Source organism: Arachis ipaensis, chromosome B01 (assembly GCF_000816755.2).
Source record: "Arachis ipaensis cultivar K30076 chromosome B01, Araip1.1, whole genome shotgun sequence".
In the NCBI taxonomy this organism is placed as follows: Eukaryota; Viridiplantae; Streptophyta; class Magnoliopsida; order Fabales; family Fabaceae; genus Arachis; species Arachis ipaensis.
In genome coordinates this window covers 37,799,457-37,823,412 of record NC_029785.2, presented here as the reverse complement: position 1 = coordinate 37,823,412, position 23,956 = coordinate 37,799,457, and the positions used below count along the sequence as shown (strand labels likewise).

The 23,956-nt window shown below is 37.6% G+C and overlaps 5 protein-coding genes across 9 annotated transcripts; 2 read left to right on the top strand and 3 right to left on the bottom strand.

Annotated features, from left to right (window-relative positions):
- Nucleotides 419-1,697, bottom strand: LOC107617724. The gene is made up of 4 exons (XM_016319569.2): nucleotides 1,546-1,697; nucleotides 1,201-1,273; nucleotides 1,057-1,112; nucleotides 419-606 (listed from the first exon to the last, which is right to left on the bottom strand). Exons 1-4 carry the CDS (start codon nucleotides 1,593-1,595, stop codon nucleotides 492-494), a joined length of 294 nt encoding a protein of 97 aa, XP_016175055.1. The 5' UTR covers nucleotides 1,596-1,697; the 3' UTR covers nucleotides 419-491.
- Nucleotides 2,187-4,696, bottom strand: LOC107629052. Of its 3 annotated transcripts, none has more exons than XM_016331749.2 (3): nucleotides 4,583-4,696; nucleotides 3,144-4,059; nucleotides 2,399-2,873 (listed from the first exon to the last, which is right to left on the bottom strand). In XM_016331749.2, exons 2-3 carry the CDS (start codon nucleotides 3,998-4,000, stop codon nucleotides 2,399-2,401), a joined length of 1,332 nt encoding a protein of 443 aa, XP_016187235.1. In that variant the 5' UTR covers nucleotides 4,001-4,059; nucleotides 4,583-4,696. The 3 variants fall into 3 exon arrangements, with proteins under 3 accessions (XP_016187226.1, XP_016187235.1, XP_020975893.1); XM_021120234.1 differs by having other exon boundaries at nucleotides 4,485-4,628; XM_016331740.2 differs by lacking the exon at nucleotides 4,583-4,696 and having other exon boundaries at nucleotides 2,187-2,873; nucleotides 3,144-4,460.
- LOC107629043 (nephrocystin-3) lies at nucleotides 6,134-10,361 on the bottom strand. 3 transcript variants are annotated; one of them, XM_016331729.2, is made up of 9 exons: nucleotides 10,212-10,361; nucleotides 9,862-10,074; nucleotides 8,932-9,163; nucleotides 8,399-8,549; nucleotides 7,929-8,151; nucleotides 7,729-7,820; nucleotides 7,287-7,422; nucleotides 6,765-7,096; nucleotides 6,134-6,670 (listed from the first exon to the last, which is right to left on the bottom strand). In XM_016331729.2, the coding sequence occupies exons 1-9, from the start codon at nucleotides 10,256-10,258 to the stop codon at nucleotides 6,420-6,422; spliced, it is 1,677 nt and encodes a 558-aa protein (XP_016187215.1). In that variant the 5' UTR covers nucleotides 10,259-10,361; the 3' UTR covers nucleotides 6,134-6,419. The 3 variants fall into 3 exon arrangements, with proteins under 3 accessions (XP_016187215.1, XP_020975891.1, XP_020975885.1); XM_021120232.1 differs by lacking the exon at nucleotides 10,212-10,361 and having other exon boundaries at nucleotides 8,932-9,694; nucleotides 9,862-9,999; XM_021120226.1 differs by lacking the exon at nucleotides 10,212-10,361 and having other exon boundaries at nucleotides 8,932-9,748; nucleotides 9,862-9,988.
- Nucleotides 10,546-12,776, top strand: LOC107629033 (cell division control protein 45 homolog). Its single transcript, XM_016331717.2, has one exon. The coding sequence runs from the start codon at nucleotides 10,707-10,709 to the stop codon at nucleotides 12,510-12,512; it is 1,806 nt and encodes a 601-aa protein (XP_016187203.1). The 5' UTR covers nucleotides 10,546-10,706; the 3' UTR covers nucleotides 12,513-12,776.
- On the top strand, nucleotides 15,370-18,011 carry LOC107605680. Its single transcript, XM_016307644.1, has 3 exons — nucleotides 15,370-15,750; nucleotides 15,848-16,637; nucleotides 16,720-18,011. Exons 1-3 carry the CDS (start codon nucleotides 15,370-15,372, stop codon nucleotides 18,009-18,011), a joined length of 2,463 nt encoding a protein of 820 aa, XP_016163130.1.

Genomic DNA, 23,956 nt, shown 5'->3' with positions numbered 1-23,956 from the left:
TGACACGTGATAGTATTTAAGTATATTTAAACATGTTTAAAAAAATATTTTGTATATTGTATTAAAACACGGTTATACATAAAAAACACACATCAAATAATAAATATCTATGCGTGTCGTGTCGAAATTTTGTCCAACATGTATGCACGACAACTTCGTGTGCTTCGCAGGAGCCAATAAGCAACCTTCTCCTTTAACAAGTTGGATGGAAGTGAAAAATGCAAATACAAATATAAATGGTGAATGCTATGGTGTCTAAAAAATAGTGTTTATTTATTAAAAAAGGTTAAAAATCAATATTTAATTTAAAAAATATAAAAATAAATAGTTTTAAAAAAAATAAAACTTACTACAAAAAATAAATTAGGTAAAATTTAGACAACAGTTCATAGACACCACAGAATTGGCAATATAAATATACTATGAGAAAGCCTAATAGGATTATATATAATGGTTGGAGTAGCAATACATTCTATAAGAATAAGTGAATGTCACAACTCCATTTCTTGACCAAATTCTTCGATTGTTTTTGTGGCCAGTGTAAGGACATCTACAAAAGCACTAAAAGATGCTCGAAGAAATCTTGCTTCTGTTGCCTCAAAGTGCCTGAATGGAACACAGGGAAAAGAGTACAATTAGATATTATGAAGAACCCTTTTAAGCTGAACTAACTAGTTACAGTAAAAAAAATTCTTAAAGAGAAATCCAACAAATTTTAGCATAACTGATGATGATTGATTACAAAAATATGTTCCACTCGTGTTTGTTTGAAACATTGTGTTCGTGTTGGATCACATGGCAGGTAGGTCAGAAATGAAACCGCTGAGAAATTGAGATTTGGTACAACTTAAGATGTGGCTTAAGTAGTAACAAATTATTAGCTAATCACATATCTGTCTAACTAATCAATAACAACTCATCCAAAACATAACTTACTCTTAGAACATTAGCTGAACAAGAATTGTTTCAGTTGAATAGGAAAGGATGCACAATTCATGCAGATTATAGAAGCATTGATAGAATAAGAATAGCATAGAGGCTACAGAAGAGACTCACGCTGAAAGCTTTCCATGAGACACTGTCATGAGTCGTTTCACCTTGTCTGGTTGCAACTGCGGCAGAAATCAAATCGAATTAGAAACTCAATGAGAAATTTTTCGGTAAAAGAGTGGAAATTTCATAGCTTGAAGAAACAATGACCTCCTTATCAACAGCTAAGGCTGCGCATACGATAGCAGCATGTTGTTCATGTCCAAAATCCACTTCTAGGTCACTGTAATGGTCATGAACAGTTACTAAGAGATAAATTTGGTACATTAGCTTATCAAAGTGTTCATCAGAAGTTGGTGAAGTTCGTATTCAAATAACACGGTATCCACTTGCACACAGATATAATTCACAAATAAGGGCTCATATACCAAACAAGAAAGCAATCTAAGACCACAAAAATCAAAACTTGGGAGTGATTAAATTCATGGATAGCATATAAAACAATGCAAATAGAAGATTAAGAAAATACTAAGTTTTTCAGAGAAAGAGAGAGACCAGCTGAATGGCCATTGGGATCCGGCTTCAGCTGTTGCTGTGGCAGCCATTTCTGTTCTGATGATTCCAACAGCGGAGGGAGGGATATCACGGCAACAGATATTGGGCTTTCTTGGGTATGGGCCTCGCGAAACCAATCGGCCCAAATAAAGCCCACTAATCGAAGAAAAGTGGAGCCAAGAGAGAATACGTCTTCTCAAGTCCCAAAAAAAAAAGAAAATACTTCTTTTTTTTTTCTTTTACCAAAGATATGAGACTCGAACTCGCAACCTCTTAATTGAGTATGGAGAAACTATGCCATTTGAACTATTACTCATTGGCAAACACTTCTTCTTGTTTGTGTATGTGTGTTATACTATTATTATTCTTTGTTTTTTTTAGAGCTGATATATTGTATCACTCTAACCCGATATCTAATTTATGCATATTGAATTTTTTATATTATAATGTCCCTATCAAAAAAGAAAGATAACAAAAAGATTTATCGTTTTTTTTGTTTTTAAATGTGAGATCTATTAATAATTGCAGTATGTTACTTTTATCTCTCAAAATAAGAGTGGGGGCAGTATGACCTTGATGGTAAACTTCACTAAATAACAAATCAGATCTCTACCAAAAACACACTTGTAATATGTACAATAGAAAAATGAATTACTCGTGACATATATCATATGACTAATTTTATTTGATAATTCAGGAACATACTATTACACATATCTAATAGTCAACTTCTTTGTTCACAGTTTCTTCCTTGATTAATATTTACCTTAAGATCATATTTATATATATACACTTGTGATGAATCCTATCAGCATAAACATAAGATCAGAGTGGTGTTGGTGAATGAATCAGTTTATAATGAAGGAAACATCCATCCCATGGTCCAAGTCCAACCAAGAATCAAACCAGCACCAGAAAGGCCTAAACCCACAGCAAAAGCAACAACACATTTTCCAATCCCACATTTTTTGTTACCATTTCTGCGATGACTCTTCTTCTTCAGCTGCATTTCCTTCATTGGCATCCAAGGTAATGATGCTGGAATCAGATTCAACAAAGGCTGGTTTATGTTTGGGAGTTGAAGGCACAGATTCTCCAGCTGCAGGATGTGAAACCATTGCTTGTAAGCAAAGAGTTGCGAGGCCTGTCTGAAAAAGAGGCTCAGAAGGTGCTCCTTCTCACTGTACGCTTGTTGCGCTGCTTTTTCGGCCTCCCTTGCTCTTTTTTGGGAGTGGCACAATGCTTCCAACAAGTCAGACACGCTACTGTTCTCAGAATTTGTTTGCCGATCCTCGCTGCTCGAACTAGAATCCTTGCTCTGGCTGGAACTGAATATATGAAACATTGTTTAGATAAACTGATCTTAGCAATTAGCACAATAAAATTGAACTTTTTAGCAATTGACATATGAAATCAAATTCGTTGATCCTGCACATGAGCTTATAGAACATGTAGTCACTGCCAAAAGACTGTCAAACCAGTAGAACCAAGAAATTGAAAGCCAAATTTAACAATCCACTTGGTACGTCGATACTTTAATCACGAAAACAAAGACAACACAAAGTTAAAATGCAAAAACTTTAATGTATCCCAGATACCAGAAATTCATGTTTGAATCCTGATAAGAATAGCCAGAGGTTGGAGTTCCAGATGTACAACTATTGATATTGGGAGAACCAGTCTTGGCTCTCCAGTCTATAGATGATAGTGGAGTTTTGTCAAGGTCAACACTGGGCTTCTGCTTAATATGTTTAGTTTGTGGCTGAGGGAGATCACAATTCTCTATATGGTCAATTGACTTTTGAGCAACCAAGGAAGCCAACTCGTCTTTTCCAGCAGTGCGCCACCAAGGCCCGGTTTTCTCTGCTCCCATCAAATGTGACTCCAGATCAGAAGCTGACATTTTACTTTGTTCATAGGACAAAAAATCCGCAATATCACAGTCCATAAAATGACCATCAGAGAAACAGAATTCTTTCTGTTCTTTCTTCTTAGCTGTTAAATGAAAATCATTATGCAGTGAAGCCTCGGTTTTCGACATCTTGGTATTACTGCTGGTTTTCACGCATGTTGGAGAGGCATACCATGGGTGATCTACGGCTACATTGGCGCTTTCGGCATATGAAAGAGCATCAAAATCAGATTGATCTGCCCCAAGTTTGATATCATCATCAACAAATCCATACACGGCACACTGCTCAGACCGCCAAGAATAGTGAGGCTGAGATGTATAACTTGCTCTTCCCCCCATGTTGGTTTTCACATTCAGCCACCATCTCTTTCCTGTTGTTGATCTATCAGAATTCAAATCATGATCATCAACAGAACTACTATGCGGCCAATCAGATTCTAAATCTTTCGAAAATGATGATGGTTGATCAGAAGAATTAGGCTTCCTAAAATCTTGAGCAAAACAATTAGCTCTATAAGCACCCCTCTCTTGTGATGATGCCATTACCTCTTTTCTCTGATTAAGGACCAATTTTATGGAGCAACATTTGATGGATCCAGCATCTGTTGTTAGTAAGACAAACTCAAACACATTAGATGCATTATAATGCAGATTTCAAACTCAAATCTTAATGATATAGTAACAACAATTTTCTTTTTTTTTTTCCTCCCAACCCTCTCTTCGACTACCTATAAGCCAATACTAACACAAGGAACATTAGATTATTAATGAAATATGAAGTCAACCAGTAAGTAAAGAATGAAACTGTCAACAGAAATGATCCAGTTTGATACTGATGACAGCAAAGCGAGAATTCAACGAAGTCGTTACTTTTTAACAAGAATAATTAAGTTTCAATAAATAATAGCTATCAAGTCAAGTTATCATCACATTATGTAGTAAGGAGAAAAAAACGAAATAATATATAGGCAATGCAGGAGTAACAAGAGAAACTTTTTGTTAGCTACTGAAACAGAAGGAGCATGCCCATTATGGATATGCAATAGAGCTTTAAATTTACCCAAAGAACGAGAACCTAATTGAAGGTAACAAGTATATAGTACACAGAAAGTTGAAAAAATTTACAAAGGGTTTTGAAGAGAGGTTCCAGCGAAACAGCAGAAGCAAAGCAAGCATATTCGTTCAATCAAAGGAAACGGATCACGCAATAAACACACACACACACACACACACAGAGAGAGAGAGTTCAAAACTTTTCTACCATATAATTCATTATATGCGAATGAATCTAATATTTTTAAGAAATTTTATCTTGGTTTTAAAATTTATCTAAACATGATTATCATTTAAACAGTTACCATTTAGAAACACGCTAAAATTTTAAGAGTAATAAAAGTGGAAATTAATACGAAATATTAAAAATGACATAGATGCTATAATTGTGTACAGTAGGAGTGTGTATGGGCCGGGTGAAATCGAGTTTGATGTGATCCAGATCCGACCCGAAATATATATCGGGCCTATTTGTTAGACCCGAACCCGATTCTAGACCCGATAAAACCTATACACTTTCGGGCCACGATTATACCAGATAAAAACCGGGTGAAAACCGGGCTGTTAACATTATATTACCTTGATACCTTCTTGTAAGTTAGCATGTAAAAATATCCCAATTTTCAAGACTCCAACCATTATTTGACACGGTAAAATTCACTTAGAAAAATATAATAAGAAGTAACTCTTCTCTAAAATTAAAGTATAACCATAATCAATACTAATATTGCCTAATAACACCAAATATTTAAATCAATACAAATAACACAAAATTATGCATTAGTCTAAAGTCTTATACATTTTAAACATAAAACATTAACTTATAGTCTTATATATAATGACTAATAACACAAAATATTAAGGTTTACAATACTTAAATTTCACATAATAATAGCCATCATCCATCACTAATAACACAAAATATTAATTGTGTGTGATGACCGGGCCACCGGGCCGATTTCGGGTGACCCGAGCTATGGTCCGGACCCGACTCGAAATAATGACCGGGTCTACTTTTGAGACCCATACCCGGCCCTAGACCCGATGAAATCACATCAAATTAGCCCCTAAAGTTCTCGGGGCCGGACCGGGTTTTCGGGCCGGGCCGGGCCATGCACACCCCTAGTGTACAGCATGACCATACTCATTTATCTTTTGGCTTTTGTCCTTGTCCAAAATATTTCTTTAGTAGCAGATGCATTCTATTCTATTCTCGTTCTCCTTTGACTATTTGATCTCTACTCTCTAAAATATCTAATTATTTTCTCTTGTGTCTTCCATATTTATTGTGCCATGCCGAAGAAGATTGGCTTTCCAGTGATACCTCTGTGATATGGATTGTATTTCATTTTCCACTTCTCTTTATGTTTCTTGTCCTTTATCTTGGCAAAATCAAAGTGATAATTATTATAAACGGAAGATATATGAAAATTAAACATTTTTTTTTTCCTGAAAAGATTGCTGTCAATTTTAGACATCATATTCAGCTAGTTACGCATTGTTTTCATTTATCCCTTGCAAGTTAAGATAGAAAACGAAGCTTGAATTAGCATCCAAATTAATTAATCGTATAAATTAATTAGTTACGCGTCGCTCTCATGGAGAGAAATAGAGAATAGCCACTATTTAAGACTTGTTAGTTGTTATTCACCTTAACACGTAAGCATGTATGAATTAATACAGATACATGGGCCACAGCCAGTCAGCCACAGGTCCTCTCAATAATATTCTAAATAAATCGATTCCAACACTCTTCTTCCTATTCATTTACTCATTTCCAGTTCCTAAACAAAAAACAGTTCACTAAATCGTAACCAATCTGATTGGTCTAGACTTTTTATTATTTTTTAAACCCGCTTGGATTGCCATTTAAGCTCACAAAGACAGCACCAAAAAGGAGGCCTTGAGTTCAGTGATAAATCATCTGCTTATACTTCTTCCTAAGCAAAGACAACCTTCTCTGCAAGGGAAGCATTTCATCACTTCTCCCTAGTTTATCCAAGAAGGACACAATCTTTTTTAGTGTAACCAAAACCTCCTCACTCTCATATCCAAATTCCTTCTCTTGTATATCTAGAATCCTCCTAAGTAGCACAAGTAACTCACTCTCATCTTTACCAACTCGGGTTTGAATAGACACCAAACAGTCCAAAGCCTCCCCTGCCATGCATAATATCATGTTAAAATAAGAATTTTGATTTACACTCTCGCGGCAAAATGTAACAGGAATTATGGAAAGGAAAGGGGAACATACCAACTGGAAGAGAATCTTCTCCAAAAGTCTTCTCACGGATGCGCAAAGCATCCAGTGCCAGTTTCTCAGCTTCTTCATCTTGTTTCAAATGGTAGAGCGTAACTGCAAGTTGCAACATTGGAAAGCTGACTGACTGGTCATCGCTTCCCTTCTGCTTTATCATTATTTCCAAACTTCTTCTCAACAAGTGCTCGGCCTCTGCATAATTCTTCGATTGGGAATATGAAGTTGCAAGATTTATCATGTGTGTCACTAAGCTGGGGTGACCCTTTCCTTTGTGCCTCTCTGTGATTAATAAGCATTCCTCTAATAACTCTCTGCCTTCTTGTGCTCTTAAATAAAGCAACAGAAACCACAGTGGGTGCCAATTTTTACCATCAAGTCTTAGTATTTGATTTTCCTTGATGTTTTCTTTTTTTAAATATGAGATAAATATTACTTTAGTTGTCTGAATTTGTTATTTGAATGCCAAAAGAAATACTTAAATCTTCCATTCAAAATACCAAGGTTGTAAAAGTTTACCTCCCAACAGCATGAAGCAACTCAGCAAGATCTACCCTCATCTTTTCCATGATGCTGTCATCTGGCAACAAGTAATTGGAATCATTCATGACATGAAGCGCACGTTCATACAAATGGATTGCTTCATCTGACTTCCCTGCAAATTATATTTCATATCAATCAGTGCAAAAATATTGTGGCCAAAAACAAAAAGCAGAAAATGATGCGAATTCTATACTTGGACATCATTTATTTATTAAAAAAAAAAAAAAACTCATGCATGAAAGAGCTTGTAACCAACATTTGTCTTAAATGATACACCACCAAATAAAAAAAAGAACAATACACATGCGTGCGCACAAAAAAAGGAGGAGCAGCAGAATAAAGAAGAGAAAGAACTAGATAAAGAAAAGAGGAATATGTAAACAAAAATGAAGTTGCATAAGTGAGAATGTACAGTTACCTTGAGCACACTTAACTTGGGCTAGGGAAGTCATGGCCAATCCGATTCTTCCATCATTTTGTCCGTATGACTTTGTGTATATGTCTAGAACCCTAGAAAACAACATAAATACAGGTAAATATGCAAGAAAGCAGAGCCATTAATGCATTGAATCAGAAAGGGCCATATTTTTTTATTAGAAAAAAGAAGTCAAGCTCAACCTAGTAAAATGAGTTTCTGCATCATTGACTCTTCTTTCTTTCAGTAAAAGATTCCCAAGACCAAGTAAAGGTACAACCAAATCCTTACTTTCAGCACCTCTCTTAGACTCCAAAATAGTTATTGCACAGTGGTATTTCTCTATGGCTTTTGTTGCTTTTCCAGTTGAACCAAGAACCTTTGCCATAGCCAAATAGGGTGTGACAAGAAAAGGGCTGTCCTTACCTAAAAGAAGAGATGAAATTGAGAAAACCAGAATTTTGAAACTTTGAACATCAACTGCATCTTAGATGCAAATTTTTCCAGGTAACTATAACTGGACACGTACAAATAAAAAAGTTTGAAGAAAATAGATCTAGTTTATAGTGAAACCAAATAGACAATTAGCAGGTCAAACTAAACACAACCATTCAACAGGCTGTACTAAATTAGAAAACAAAACTTAACATTCCTAGCTGGAACATCCACTCACCATAGGTCCTTTCCATAATGTTGAAAGCCCTTTGATAAGTGTCCAGTGATTTTCCAAACTTGCTCAAAGTTGAATACATACTTCCCATATGCATTAGTATCAAATCTAGATGTGGTGAGTCATCTTTCAAATTGTCAATAACTTCTTTCATCTAGCATTAATGAAAATATGAGAACAGACACCACATAGGAAAGGGAGTGAAACACTATAAGATTCTAGAGGGAACTACAACTAGAATAAGTATGCAAATGTATGCCTTTCACCATTGAAATATGACTTCAACAGATACGTGGAACAAATAACTATTGGCAACTATAAGTATACAATTACAAACAGATATAGTCACAAGGACACTACTTCAGCATGTAACATGTCAAACAAATTGATAGTTCATAACTTGAAAGGTACCAATTATAAGCCTCATGTGTAAGAAAAGATACTCTTCAAGACTAAAACCATGATAAATTTGACAAAATCGAAAGTAAAAACAAAATACTCAAAAATGGGTAAATTGGATCAAAAGGAAAGCATACCGCATTCAACAGAGAACCAACAGTTTTTAGGTCTCCAACAGCCACATAACCCAACGCTATGACATCCAGAAGTGCAGCTTCTTCAATGCCTTTAGCGCCAGCATTCATCCGATCTTTTACCACTTCATAATTTGCATTAAGTAGGTCAACAGCATCATCCTTTTTTCTCACCCTAATCATTCTTTTCACTTCATCAAACAATTCGTTCAACTCTCTCTCAAATTCGTTTATTCTGCAGAACACAACTTGCACAGTCAAGTGTAACAAAGAAAATCAATGAAGAGGGACAGCGAAGTCATTTCCAGAATGGGGTAGTGCCAAATACAAAGTTTGTTATGAAAGAAACACAGATGGCCCATGAACCGCAAGCTCAAGTGGTGACAAAAAGCATTAGGGTGAAAACAATAAATACTCAATTGAGGAGCTACATTCATTAGGCATTAAGTGGTATTTTCCTTTCTTCCTGGTATCTTCTTCCTCTCTGGTTATCTTCTCTTGTTTATCTTTTCTTCACATTATTCTTATTCCAATTCATACACTTGGTCCAGGTAGTGAAGCTTCCCATGGAACTCCCCTGCAACTTGAGTTTCCTCAGCAATCAATATATATCTCTTATACTTTCAGCTACTCCTTGTAATTAGCTTACTCATAGAACTATTATACTTCATTTGTGCATTGTTCTGGTTTTTTTTTTTTCTTCATTCACCTCATCAATATATATACATCAAGGACTCCATCTCATAAATTAGCTTGTGCCTACCAGCTGTTTGATTAATTGTTCCATCAAGTGACATTGGCAATCAGATAATACTTCTAGCTATATCGATGGAATAAAACCGCTTTATCATTCCATGACGAAATTTATAAAATTGGTCTAAAACATTTTAGACAAAAATTCAGAAATACTTGAAAATCTGAACCACTTCTTACCTCTGATTTTCATTAGCATTGGTGCATCGGGAAGTCTCACCAAACTGCAAGGACTCAAGTGATGCTCTTGAGGCACAGAAGCGAGTAACAGTCTTGATGGGTATAATGTAAAGCTTTGAAGTGTGATTCTCCTTTCTGTTATTACTAATTGGGAAGCATGCTATGCTTTTCAACTCACACACTGAAAACATACGTGGAACCTCTTTGCTACCCCTAATAACAATAATAGATAACAAAGGAAATTAGATGAAGACTTTTAGAAATTATTGCAATTAGAATTAAATATCTAAAATAAACAGTAAAATCAAGAGCGGTGAGTTAGAGAATTGAAAGAGATAGAGAGAGGGAACCTGAATGGAGTGAAAGAGGGAGCAAGAAACGAAGCTGAAGGTTCCATTGTAGAAAGAAAGTGAAAGTTGGTGTTAGAGTTGGCATTCAGCACAGAGGCATAAACCGTGTTACAGGCTTACAGCAACACAACGAAACGGATAATGCGCTGCTAATGGACTTTCCTTTTTGTTTTTGTTTCCTCCTTCCGTGCGTGCAGTTTAAATTGGGCCACTTGAAAGCCCAATTTTAATAGGTCGCGCCTGAATACCAAAGGCGAAAAATAACACTAATACCGTAATACGTAGCGGCGTCCTGAAAATGAGTTTAAAAATTTTGGCCCGCCATGGAACGCGCCAAAAGGAAACGGAAATCAAAAGAGCTGCCTTACAAAATTCTAAAGTCCCCGCTCAGGCTCTCCTCAAAACTCCACAGTCAACATTGTCATTTGTATTTTGAGTCAACCCAATTACAATCCTTTCTTATTCTTCTCTTGTTTCTACAACATTGTTATTATTATGGTGAGAGAGCAAACGGCCGTTTCCTTCTACAACAAGATGCGGGAATCGGCATCCAAGTCGTCCTCCACGCCGCTCCTCATCTTCCCTTCAACCTCCGATGTCGACTCACTTTGCGCCCTCAAGATCATCTTCCACATCCTCGAGTCCGATGGCCTCCAATACTCCTGCTACCCGGTCTCTTCCTTCAACGAGATCTACAACTACGCCGGCCCCACCCTTGCCTCCGCCGCTGAAAACGGTGACTATGTCTCAATGCTCTTAATCAACTGGGGCTGCCACAGGGACCTACAGAAGACTCTCAATTTGCCGCCCTCCGCCCGCATCTTTGTTGTCGATAGCCACCGCCCCATCCATCTCAACAATATCAGCCAAGAAAATGAATCAGTGGTTGTTTTGTTTACTGATGAGGATGAGAAGATAGCGGATCTTGTTTACAGTTTTGATATTACCCTTGCTGAGTTGGCCAATGCGAGCTACATGTGCAGGGAAAGCAATGAATTGGAAGAATCCGAAGATGATTCGGATGAATCGGATGAGGAAGATAGCGAAAATAGCAACGATGATGAAGATGAACAGGGATCTAGGAGAAAGAGGAGAAGGGTTTCGGATTCTGATCCGGTTCAGTTTTTTAAGAAGCAGGTTAAGAGGTATTATAAGTTGGGGACTTTTCACGGGAAGCCTTCCGGGTGTTTGATGTATGAACTGGCTGATTCGCTACGTAAGAATACAAATGAGTTGCTGTGGTTGTCTTGTGTGTCTCTTACTGACCAGTTTGTCCATGAGAGGTTGAGTGATGAGAGATACTGTGACGGTGTGGCGGAGCTAGAGGACCGTATTAGATGTGCTGGGAACTTGGATGTTGTTACATCAGTCACTCTCAAGGATGGGACTAAGATTCGGGCACCACATTCCTGCAAGATTGCTTGTGAGGATGAGCCTAGGCTTATGTTGTTGAAGGAGTGGAGCTTGTTTGATTCAATGTTGTGCTCATCCTACATTGCAACCAAGTTGAAGACTTGGAGCGATAATGGGGTCAAGAAGCTGAACCTTCTGCTGGCTAGGATGGGGTTTGCACTTGTCGATTGCCAGCAGAAGTTCCAGTACATGAGTATGGAGGTAAAGAAGAAGATGAAACATGAATTTGAGCGGTTTTTGCCAGAATATGGACTCACTGATTTCTATTATAGGAGTTTCTTGAGGATACATGGGTATAGCTCAAGGGTGTCTGCCGCGGATGTGGTGTATGGAGTGACTGCCCTACTTGAATCGTTTGTGAAATCAGATGGTTCATGTGCATCCAAGCAATTCGGGGTGGCTTATGATGCATTGTCTTTAAGCAATCTTGATAAGCTCAAGGCCGGGATGCAACACGCAATTAGGATTCAGAGAGCTATCTTAAGGCAAGGTAGCACTGCGATTACAAAGAATGGGTGTATAAGAAGTGGGAGGAAGTTTCGGTGGGTGAAGCTTGAGGATTCGGTTGACACCAAGTTGCTTGGTTATCCGCAGGCATTGACTAAGTTCTGTTATTTTCTTATGGATGCTTTGAGAGAGAAGGGGGCACGGATGAAGCCTTTGCTTTGTGCTTGCTTGTCTCAAGAACCCAATAGGATGTTGATTGTAGGCGTTTATGGGAAGCCTCGCCTGGCCGGAGCTCAGGGGAATGCATTTGGGATTGCGTTTAGGAATGCTGCTGAGGAGATTGGAGCAGAGTTCTTCCATGAGTTGTTTGAGTCATCATGGATTCTTCTTGACTCTTCCACTGTAAATTCGTTCATGATCAGGTTGACTGAGAAGCTATGATGCTGCAACTCTGCTATGTATCTACTTCAAGGAAGTATGTTGACTTACTGAGAATATGTGGTAGTTGATGTTGAAACAAACATGTCTCTTTTTCTGTCTGTTATGTTATTTATAGCATATGTCCCAAATGTGTTAATTAGGTACTTTCATGTAAACCTATGTCCGCAATGACGTTTAATTTGTTTAAAATACCCTTAACGTTGCAATTTTCTCCCCAATAACTATTCTGTATGTTTATTTATACAACATTATATATACAGGGACTTTATATAACTTTTTGTCCCATTTAACTATTCTATATATTTATTCACCATGTTGTCATCTGGCAGAGGTTAGGGTTATGAATTCATCTCCAATTTCTTGGTATTATTATTTTGCTGCTTCATATATAATCCTAATTCCTAGGTTATGAATTGACCTCCTATTCTGACCCTAAATAAAGAGAGATATAGATACAACTAAGAGTTAATTTGTTCTAATGCAACTTGCAACCAAAGGAAAATAGTTGTTATAGGGAAAATTCATCTGAAATATTGTGTTGATGAATTTAGTGTGTAAAATTGGCAATTTTTCTTTAAGTAATCATCACATTGTGGGTTAGCTAGTCTCTATTGATAATTACTGTATTGGAATAAAGGGATGTTACTTTAATCTGTTGGATTCACTAATGGTTTGGTGTTTGGGTTTGAACGTGTGATTCAAGTTACATGGTAATGCTGAATCCATGGCTGTGTTTAGCATTGGAGGTGACGATGGTTCTCGAAGGAGGGATACAATCATTTTCACTTTTAAAGATGCAAAGATTTCTGTTTGAGTATGGTGATTTTATTCATGGACATCGTATAAGGTGAGTGGCTGCTTTTTAATTTGAATAAATAAGCCTTCGGTTTGATAATTCTTTTGGTTTTGCACTTGTATAGTTATATGAACTAAAAACTAAAGGGATCTTTTAACAATTAAAAATGTGGCCTAAGCTGTCTAATCTCTACATAAATAAAACAGGAGTTCTATTGATATATGTATCTGTTGCTAAAGCAGAATAGAATCCACTTAAAGGCAAGTGTTATAATATAGCTTTGTTGCATTATGTAATTCAACTAACATCCCAAGTATGATAGAATGCACTTAGATCGTGTTCCATTTTATAAGTGTATTTTCTTATGAATTTCTTTTTTTTTATTTTAATTATAGTTTTTGAAGATTTGTGAATCATCTAGAGAAGACGTTAAATTTATGGTCTCCTTTTTAATCTCTCTTTGTTTTTTTGCTTCTGATTGAACTAAGAACTTAGTACTAATGTGTTTATTAAGTTAAAAATCATGAGATAATTTTATTTTGTCATGAATTCTTTATTCTTGGATAGTTGTGACTTCTTAAAATCACACAGTCATGTATCCTAGTTCAGTTATTATGTGTAATGTGACTTACATCTAATTTCCTCTATAACAATAGAAGAATTTTCACTATCTTTTACAAAAATTACAAATATCAATTTTTCTAGGATTAAATCCAATCTTATTTTGGACAAACCCATCTTTTACCCAAGCTAGATTTAGAACCTATTTTGAACCTATTTTGGACATACTCCTTAGATTTACAACTACTAAGTGCTCATTCAACTTAGCAAGAAAATTCTCTCAGGATTATGTGTACAAGACAAAAAAACATACAAAACAGCTTTGACATAATTTTTTGGTTTTTTCTTATATCTCTCTTTGTTTTTTCTCTCAATAGTTTTTATTGATATCTTATTATATGCCTTTGTTCATTGAAAAGAAACAAAAAAAAAAAAAAAAGATGAACACTGAAGAACAGAAAATTTATTGTAAAACTCTGAAAGAGAAAAGTAGCTTGTAAGCTATGAGAATCCAAACTGTGTGCTCATTCTTTGAATCAATTTTTGGCCGCTTCTTTAATAGAGGAGTAAAACTTCTAAAATTTGAAACTTGGCTTGAACATTTGACTTTTCAAATATCACAGCAACAGCAGCAGTGCCGAAGACAGCAACACTGATTAAAGCTAACATGCAAATAAACCTTGTTGCTTCTCTTATATCCTTTTTCAATCTTCTTTAAAGATCTGAGTTATTCATCAATGCTTTGACTCCAAATTTTATTTTTGACTCTTGATTTTATATCAGAGCTTTATAGCCTTCGGTTTCTTTAAATTTCAAGTTCGGTTCTTGTAGGAGAACATATTCAACAAATTACCAATGAAGCACTAAGATAAAAAAGTTTTTTTGATTTACCTCTTGATTTGATCTTAACTTCTGAATCTTAACTTTTGACTTGCTTGGATTTGATAATCATTTTTTCTTCTTTGATATGAAGAGAGAGAATGAGTTTGGCTGCTTTATTTTTGGTTAAGAGAAGAGTGAAGTTTTCTGGCTTTTTTATTAAAATAATTAAAAAAATACATTATTTCCTCAAATACGCATGGTATAATTTATTTGCCAGAATACGCATCTCCATTTCATGTTAGGCAGCCACGAAATGGAATTTGCCCCCATCTCACTTCAGGCGCCCACGAAATGGGTCAGAAGACCAACTCATGGCCAGCGCCCAAGAAATGGACATGTCCAGGTAAGCGTCCGCGAAATGGGCTAATTCCTGGATGGTACACACGAATTGGACCCGGCTGACATTTCTAGCAGGCCTGACGCGAAAAGGAACTACTTCAGTTGTACTCCACACGAAATGGAGCCATGAATTCACTATAAAAAGGGGTTCGGAAGACAGTTTGCAAGCATGCTTGAAAATTTTTGGTGTCTCACCGAGGAATTTATCTCAAGCAACTCTCTCCTCTCTCTGTGTTTTCTTTCTTTCTAAAATTCTTTGTTTGTTATTTTGATGTGGTTATGGCCACCGAAAATGTGTACATTGTGTTATATCCTAATGGAGAAATTTCTGTTACATCTGAAGGTGTTACATTCGTTTGTGATGATCCGTTGTGGATAATGATCCCGCCGCAGTCGTCTTTGGAAGAGCTGAAGAACGTGATCTTGGTGAATACCGGTATAGTTGGAAAAAAGAAAATCACGAAGTTGACTTACAGAATGCCAGTTGCAGTGGCCAACTCGTTTACGTATCAGAAAATGCAGATTAAATCTGACCAACAAGTTTCGATGATGTTTTCTTATCATCGGAGTATCGGAAACATTTATTCGCTGGAGCTTTGTGTGTGTCTCCAAGATCTTGGTGGAAGCTTCTCTAGTTCCAATAATGTTGTGAATCATGTGGTGCAACCTGGAAATTTTGTTGCCTCGGATTTGGTGCCATTCTAGGATTGTTAGAGCTCCTAGTCCCACGTTCAACGCCTTTGTCACGCACGGACAGACTGGAGGAAATCGTTGTACACGTCCTCCCCCTTGTACCCGAGTTGCATCACCAGAGGGTATTGGTGGTGGGTTGGCAGACACTTCCGACGAAGATGAGATTGAAGATGATAGTGGTGAAGAAGCAGAAGTGGTTCCTGAAACCCAACCCGTTTACCATGACAGGGATCTTCCGAGTCGGGTTGAATCGGTTGGTGGGTCAAGCGATACTCCGGGCCACTATCTGTCCCTAAATCTCGGAGCAATGGGTTCGGCGACCGCGGAAGACACACCTAGCAACTATGCTTTGTCCGGTGAGATGGAGCTCGAGGTCGGTCTAAAATTTCTCAATAGAGAAACTGCCATGCTTGCCGTAAAGAACTACAACATTCGTAGAGGTGCAGAATACAAGGTTGTAGAGTCGGATCAAACTAGGTATGTATGTCGATGCAAGCAGTTTGGGGACCAATGCCGTTGGTCGGTTCGAGTTGCCAAGACAAGGGCATCCAGATTTTGGATGATTCGAAAATACGAAGGGCCTCACAGTTGTCTAGCAACCTCAATGTCACAAGATCATGCTCAACTTGATAGCGACGTCATCTGCCACCATATACACCCCATGGTACAAGCAGATGCTACTATTTGCGTAAAGGTGCTGCAAGGTTCAGTCGAGTCAGCATACGGGTACAAGGTTTCTTACAAGAAGGTTTGGCATGCGAAGCAGAAGGCAATTGTGAAGATTTATGGTGATTGGGATGAGTCATATGACCAGCTGCGGAGATATTTCAACGCATTGCAAGCTTTCATTCCAGGTAACATTGTCCATTGAAAGTTTTGTCAATTGTTAAGTTTGAGTCCTAAATGCATGTTTCTAATTAAGCCTCGTCGTGGTAGGTACAATTGTTGACCTCCAAACCCGCCCGAACTATGTCGGCAACACATTGGACCGTCAAAGTGTTGTGTTCCATCAGGTTTTTTGGTCTTTTCCGTCGTGTGTTGAAGCCTTCAGGCACTGCAAGCCACTTGTCTCGGTGGATGGAACGCACTTATATGGCAAGTACGCAGGGACATTGTTAATGGGCATAGCGCAGGACGGGAATAACAACATCCTGCCCATTGCTTTTGCAATTGTCGAAAGGGAGAACACCGATTCGTGGTTTTTCTTCTTATCGAATCTAAGGAGACATGTAGCCACTCAACCAGGAATACTGTTAATCTCTGATCGGCATTCAGCAATAAGGGCTGCTTTAGAGCGGCCTGGCTGCGGATGGGAACACAATGTGTACTGTGTGAGACATATTGCATCTAACTTTGCCACAACATTCAAGAGCAAGGAAGCCAAAAAGCACCTAGTCAACGCGGCGTACTCGAAGACAGCCGAGCAGGCACAGTACTACCTTGACTTAATTAGCAGCGAGGATCCAACCAACTCTCCCCAAATGATGGCCTGGATCCGTGGGTTAGAGCCGCCAAAGTGGTTACAGCATCGCGATGAGGGTCGTCGATACGGTCACATGACAACCAACCTGTCGGAGTGTATAAACTCAGTTCTTAAAGGTACTTGCAACCTTCCGGTGTGCGCTATTGTGAAGTCTACCTTCCATCGACTGAATGCATTATTTGTCAAGAAGGGTCGGGAGGCACAATCGCAGATAGCATGCGGACAGGTATTTTCGCAATTTCTGCAGAAGGCTATATTGGCAAACAGAGAAGGAATCTCCCAGATGCTTGTCACGTCGTATGACAGAGCCACGTCTATCTTTACGGTGGACGAGATAGCGGCCGTGGGGTATCAGTCACGGTTCAGGGTATACCTAGAACATGGCAGATGCGACTGTGGATATTTTCAAGCATTGCATTATCCATGTGCCCATGCGCTAGCTGCATGTGCACATGCAAGGCTTGATTGGCAGCGTTATGTTGCAGCAGTGTATCGTGTTGACAGCGTGTTCCGGGTTTACGAGATGGAATTTCCTCCAATGCTGGATGAGGAGTTGTGGCCACCTTACGTGGGTGAACGGGTTGTTCCTAACCTCCATCTCCGACGAACAATGGAAGGGCGTCCGGTGTCGACGAGGATCAGGAATGAGATGGACGAGGTAGAGCCAGGACCTGGGAAAAGATGTGGACTTTGCAGGCAACCGGGTCATACAAGGCGGAACTGCCCGCATATCAATTCCACTTAGCTTTGCATGTTTCATTTACATCTGTTTTGTTATCGCACGTTGTACTTTTTATTACCGTACTCAAGCATGTTTCTTGTTGGCATTTAACTTACATTAAGCTTAAAACACTGAGTTTGAGTTACATATGCTTTGAAACTTAAGTACCACAACCTTTGAATAACTTACATTCACACCCTAGAGATGCATCTAACAAGCACTGACGATTAAATAAAACAGAGAAAAACTAAACATACGGAACTTAAATTACATGCAACATGAGATGGGAATAAAAAGCACATGACTCTGAATACAACATAGACTCCACTAACGATGGTCGTGACCCAGTCTGCCACTTGTACCACATGAAGGTGGTCGAATGTCACGCTGGGGACGGCCTGTGTCCTCATCCTCCATGGAAGGATCAGCCCCTGCGAATGAAAGACGTCGGCCCTGCATGAAGGAGACATCATAAACTGGACGCAGAGATGACACTGCGGTGTCGGCGATAGATGCGGATCTCCTCCCCCCGAGTATGGGCTGTGGATCGGTATTCGAATGTGGAAGGGCAAGACTAAGATCTGTGGGTGTGTGGGGTGACGGCTGCTGAGGTATGAAATGGTCCAAGCCGTCGAAAAAGGAAGAGAAGTTCGTCCAACCAACTCTATCCATGGAATCAATCAAGTCCTGTGTGCCACCCCCCTGGGATGATCCACCGACCTCATAGCTACTCTGTTGTGGAATGAATTGCTGCATGGAAGGTGGCTGAGGGTAGTAGAAATCTCCGTGAGGATGAGGTTGTTGCTGTGAATGATGTGATCCGACCTCGGGCTCATCTTGTGGCCGATCTTGTTCGGGAAACTGTGCCTCCTCGCACCCCATCCCGGAAGCTTGTTGATGTCCTGCTTGTCGCGTTCGTCGGCGCCTACGGTCTTGTGGAACATCAGGTAACCTAACCACCGGTGCTCTTCCATACTCTACAGGTACTCTAGGAGGAATGTCATCCGTCCGCGGATCATGTAATGCTTCCGGGGCAGATAGAAACCTACGGGTCCTGTCACAGTACCATCTATAGTAATCCATACTAGGACGCAAGGTGTCAGCCCGATCAATGTGCAGACGATATGCCTCGGTTCGGCGACTAGCCCAAACCTCAAACCAACTTGACAAACGAATGGGCCACCACCCATCGTCATTTCGGGCCGACTGTCGATGGAATGTGTCGATATTCAACGGAGGGTTCGGCGGTCCTTGTCTTCCTCCAAACTGACGCAATACCCTGTCGATATTTAGAATCTCAATCCACCGGAATAATATTAAGGGTACAACCGAGTGATAGATGTCTCCATGAGGATGGCCAAGAAATTCAGCAGGCACTCTCGACAGAATACGAGAATCCATGTACGGCATCCAATTAAACTGCAAAAAGCGGAAAATAACGTAACCAAAGGTTTAAAGGCATACCCATATCCGAAAACCAAATAGAACATAAACCGCACCTCGTCCACTTGAAGGTTGTCCAACCTGAGGCGGTGCCTGAGAAGGCGTTGCTCAGCATAGTCATTGTGTCCCTTCTTTCCTGCCCACCTGATGCAAAGCCAGTACGTGCAAATAAACCGTAAAGTAAACAGCGAAGGAAAATCTATGATGTAAGTAAAGCTAGAAGGATATGACAAAAATTACCACACCTAGTAGCTAAGGGAAAAGTATGCGGAGTCGTCACATCTGGTGCCCAGAACGATAGCCTATAATAAATCCACGACATTAATAAAGTATGACAGCCACCCATACTTTCGACGGTGTAATCTGTTGCCAAGCACATGGCTCGATATAGCCAACAAAGACATGCGCTCCCCCAACTATAACTGCTGATACCATCAAAATCGGCAAGCAAAGGTAGGTAGCGTACATGGACTGTGTTGTTGGCCTTGTCCGGTAATAGCACGCCGCCCAACAAATACAGAATGTAACAACGTGCATACTGGATCATGACATCATCTGCAGCATCCAGCGGCATCTGCTGAAGACGAGTTCTAATCCACTTCAGCCTTATGTTATACTTAGTTGTCCCAACATGTCTGGGTGGTACATCACCGAGTAGCTCTTCGCACCATTGCCATATATCTCTCTGGTGAAACTTGCTCCATGACCTAAGAGTTCCACTAACAGGCTCGCCATCAATGGGTAACTCTAACTGCATAGCCACATCCTCTAGTGTTATGGTACACTCGCCCCACGGAAGATGAAAGGTGTGCGTCTCGGGTCGCCATCGTTCAACAAATGCACTTATCAGCGGATTGTCATACTCAAAACGCCTTATTAAGGACGCATAATAGAATCCTGCTCGTCGTAAATAAGGTTCAAGTCTCTGCCGCCTGAGATCCATGCTTGGATCCACCGGCTCCGACGTGAAAACATCAACAAGTGTGCCATGCGACGTCAGAACACGTGCGGGCTGCAACACCGAAACAGAGATGCCACACTTAAGTTTACACTACCAAATATTAAATAAGGATATAGACTAATAACAATATTAACCACACGTGACACTTACCTTATGAATCAAATGTGCGGCAATATGCACTTCGTCTAACCGATTAAGATTTTCTTCCACGTTCATACCACTATCATCCCCCATGTCTCACTTTTATATTCAAGCCACAATACAAAAACACTAGTCAACACTCACTTTTTTTTTTCCAACTCTCTTCCACGGTTTGCATTACCCAACCCTCTCTTCCACTATTTTTCATTGCATGAAATACTTGGTCCCCCCCCCTTTAAATACACAAACCATTTCAGCACCCCCAACCTTGCCTCCCCATGCAACCAATGCATGCTTGTACGGGACTGACGCACTGAAAATTGCAGCCTTCATCAACTCCCCATGCATTTCGTGCCTGCCACCATTGACATGGCCATTTCGTTGGCGCCGCAACCGAGGTCGCCATTTCGCGTCTGTCACCCACGAAGTGCCTCATCTCGTGGTCGCTTCACCTGAGGTCTCCATTTCGCTGGCGCCGCCCCGGATATGGCCCATTTCGTGGCTGCCAGAGGGGAGTTAGCATCAGCTACAGCTTTGTCAGTCTTTTTTTCAGCCATTTCGTGGGGGATTAAAGTGACATGGGGGCAAAATCCATTTCGTGTATGATTGCTGTGAAATGGTGCTGCGTATTTTGGCAAATATTTTCATCCATGCGTATTTGAAGAAATAATGTATCATTTTTACTTATTTTAATAAAAAAGCCGAAGTTTCCTTCCTTTGATTGCAACTATTTTCATGGGCCATGAATGAGTGAATGAGCTGATTTCTTTTATCATGGGTCTAGACTATCATTGGATCTTGTTTGCTTGTCATTAGACATGTTTGGTTTCTGTAAATTATTGCACAATAGACAAACCTAATCACCCACATAATTGGACTTTTAATCCAATAATAATGTTTAGTCATCATCACTTAATTTGTTATTATTTTTTAAACGGGTTAACCACCAAAAATGCCCTCGAATTATTCAAACGTTGACAAAAATACACCCAAATTTTACTATCGACAAAAATACTTTTAAATAATTTAAAAACACAATAAAAATACCCAACAGTAAATATATATTTTCAAAAAATACCTTAGAGATTGAATTTTGATGCAATTTTTTGCAAAAATAATTATAAAATTGAGATATTATTATTCTTAAAATTTGGTGATTTTTCGTTAAGTACATTATTTTTTAATAATTTTTTTGTTAACAACCAATAATACTTTTAAAAAATCACAAAAAAATATATACTTAACAAAAAATCACCAAATTTTAAGAATAATAATATCTCATTTTTCTAATTATGTTTGCAAAAAATCGCATCAAAATTCAATTTCTAATGTATTTTTTGAGAAATACATATTTAATGTTAGTTTTTTTGCAAGATTATCTAACATTAAATATGTATTTATCAAAAAATACATTAGAGATTGAATTTTGATGTAATTTTTTACAATCATGATTAAAAAAATGAGATATTATTATCCTTAAAATTTGGTGATTTTTTGTTAAGTATATAATTTATTTGTATTTTTTTATTAACAACCAATAATACTTTTAAAAACTCACAAAAAATATATATTCAGCAAAAAATTACCAAATTTTAAGAATAATAATATCTCATTTTTCTAATCATGCTTGCAAAAAATTGCATCAAAATTCAATCTCTAAGGTATTTTTTAAAAATATATATTTATTGTTGGGTATTTTTGTTGTATTTTTAAATTATTTAAAGGCATTTTTGTCGATAGTAAAATTCGGGTGCATTTTTGTCAGTGTTTGAATAATTTGGGGGAGTTTTTGGTAGTTAACCCTTTTTTAAATTCAACAATCCTCTCCCCTCCTTGATGACAAATATTATAAAATGAATTGTAAATAAAAAAATGAGAAGAGTTTAATAAACTTTCCTTTGATAATTTAGTGTGGAGTAAAGTATCGTTTTTGTCCCCACGTTTGGGGTAAATCCTATTTGTGTCCCTAACGTTTAAATTGTCCTATTTGTATCCCTAACGTTTGTAAAAGTGATTCAATGTTATCCTGCCGTCAATTACACACATGAGTGCTTTAGTTTGAGTTTTAAAAATCTCTTCTTGAAGTTAGAATACAAGTGTCTGGGATAGAATCGATGATGTACTCCGAAAAATAGCTCATCAAATGTTGAAACTAATCCCTACAACATTTACATAATTCACTTTTCTAGGGACATAATTGAATCTAAACACAAATAGTGGATATAATATTAAAATCGAACACATCCAAGTGAGAATAATTAAAAAATATAATCTGATTTGTTAGTATAATTGATAGTAGGATAACATTGAATCACTTTTATAAACGTTAATGATACAAATAGGACGATTTAAACGTTAGGGACACAAATAGGACTTACCCCAAACGTTGGGGACAAAAACGATACTTTACTCATTTAGTTTAGTGTGTGTTTGGATTGTGGTTTGTTAAACTTGATTTTGAATCAAAGTGATTTTATAAAATTGATTTTGGGTAAAAGTAAGTTTGTGTCAACATGATTTATGTTTGGCAACCTATACCAAAATTGATTTTGATAAAATAAATATTATTTGGATAATATTAGTTAAAATCGCTTTTAGATAAATAATTACTAAAAAGGATATGACATTAAATTATAATATTATTTTTTTATACATGTTTAATTTTTTTATACTTTTTTCTGATATATTTTTCAAAAATACTATTTGTACACTAAAATCAGCCATTAAAATTAGTCACCAATGTATTTGTGTATAAATGCATGTGTGGTTTAATTTATTTTTAATGTGTATTTATATTCCAACATATATTTTATACTAGTGGCTGACTTTGATAGCTGATTTTAGTGTACATATAGCGTTACTCATGTTTTTTACATAGTATATTTTTAGTATCCTTAATACTCTTTTTTATTACGCTATAAGTTTTTACTATTATTATTATTTATGGTTAATTTTTTTGTTTAATTTACTTTACCTAATGAGATCAATAAATTATATTATAAAAAGATAATAATAAATATAATATACAAAAATCACAATTATAAAAGTGTATAATGTCAAATAAAAATTTAACAAAAAAATAAAAATAATAAATAATAGAAAAAAAGAGTTCATATAGAGAGAAATAATAAGAATTCCATAAATAATACAATAATATGTCTAAAGGATAAAATTGGTAAAGGAAAAAATAGATGTTTAGTGTAAATGGCTAAAAGCCCGTTAGTGAAACGCAGAAGTTAGAAATTGTTGCTTTTGGTAAACGTGGTTTTGACTACAAAATCACTTCTTGCCAAATCGAAAGTTAGCCAAATAAAAAATTGAAACTTTCAATAAGCATAAACGTACTTTTTCTCTTCAAACGAGTTTGCCAAACACACCTTAGGTCGTTACACTATACTTTTTTGTATTCAAGGTATTTATTTGC

Excerpts from the sequence above, each read along its gene's own strand:
- LOC107617724 (XM_016319569.2), bottom strand. The coding sequence starts at position 1,595 with ATGGCTGCCACAGCAACAGCTGAAGCCGGATCCCAATGGCCATTCAGC. Across the intron at positions 1,113-1,200 it reads CCTTAGCTGTTGATAAGGAG|TTGCAACCAGACAAGGTGAA; the intron begins GTCATTGTTTCT and ends TTTCTGCCGCAG. Across the intron at positions 607-1,056 it reads TCTCATGGAAAGCTTTCAGC|GCACTTTGAGGCAACAGAAG; the intron begins GTGAGTCTCTTC and ends TGTTCCATTCAG.
- LOC107629052 (XM_016331749.2), bottom strand. The coding sequence starts at position 4,000 with ATGGCATCATCACAAGAGAGGGGTGCTTATAGAGCTAATTGTTTTGCT. Across the intron at positions 2,874-3,143 it reads GATTCAAACATGAATTTCTG|TTCCAGCCAGAGCAAGGATT; the intron begins GTATCTGGGATA and ends TCATATATTCAG.
- LOC107629043 (XM_016331729.2), bottom strand. The coding sequence starts at position 10,258 with ATGGAACCTTCAGCTTCGTTTCTTGCTCCCTCTTTCACTCCATTCAG. Across the intron at positions 10,075-10,211 it reads CCCTCTTTCACTCCATTCAG|GGGTAGCAAAGAGGTTCCAC; the intron begins GTTCCCTCTCTC and ends TATTGTTATTAG. Across the intron at positions 7,423-7,728 it reads CCAAGTTAAGTGTGCTCAAG|GGAAGTCAGATGAAGCAATC; the intron begins GTAACTGTACAT and ends TATAATTTGCAG.
- LOC107629033 (XM_016331717.2), top strand. The coding sequence starts at position 10,707 with ATGGTGAGAGAGCAAACGGCCGTTTCCTTCTACAACAAGATGCGGGAA.
- LOC107605680 (XM_016307644.1), top strand. The coding sequence starts at position 15,370 with ATGGCCACCGAAAATGTGTACATTGTGTTATATCCTAATGGAGAAATT. Across the intron at positions 15,751-15,847 it reads ATAATGTTGTGAATCATGTG|ACTGGAGGAAATCGTTGTAC; the intron begins GTGCAACCTGGA and ends ACGCACGGACAG. Across the intron at positions 16,638-16,719 it reads ATTGCAAGCTTTCATTCCAG|GTACAATTGTTGACCTCCAA; the intron begins GTAACATTGTCC and ends TCGTCGTGGTAG.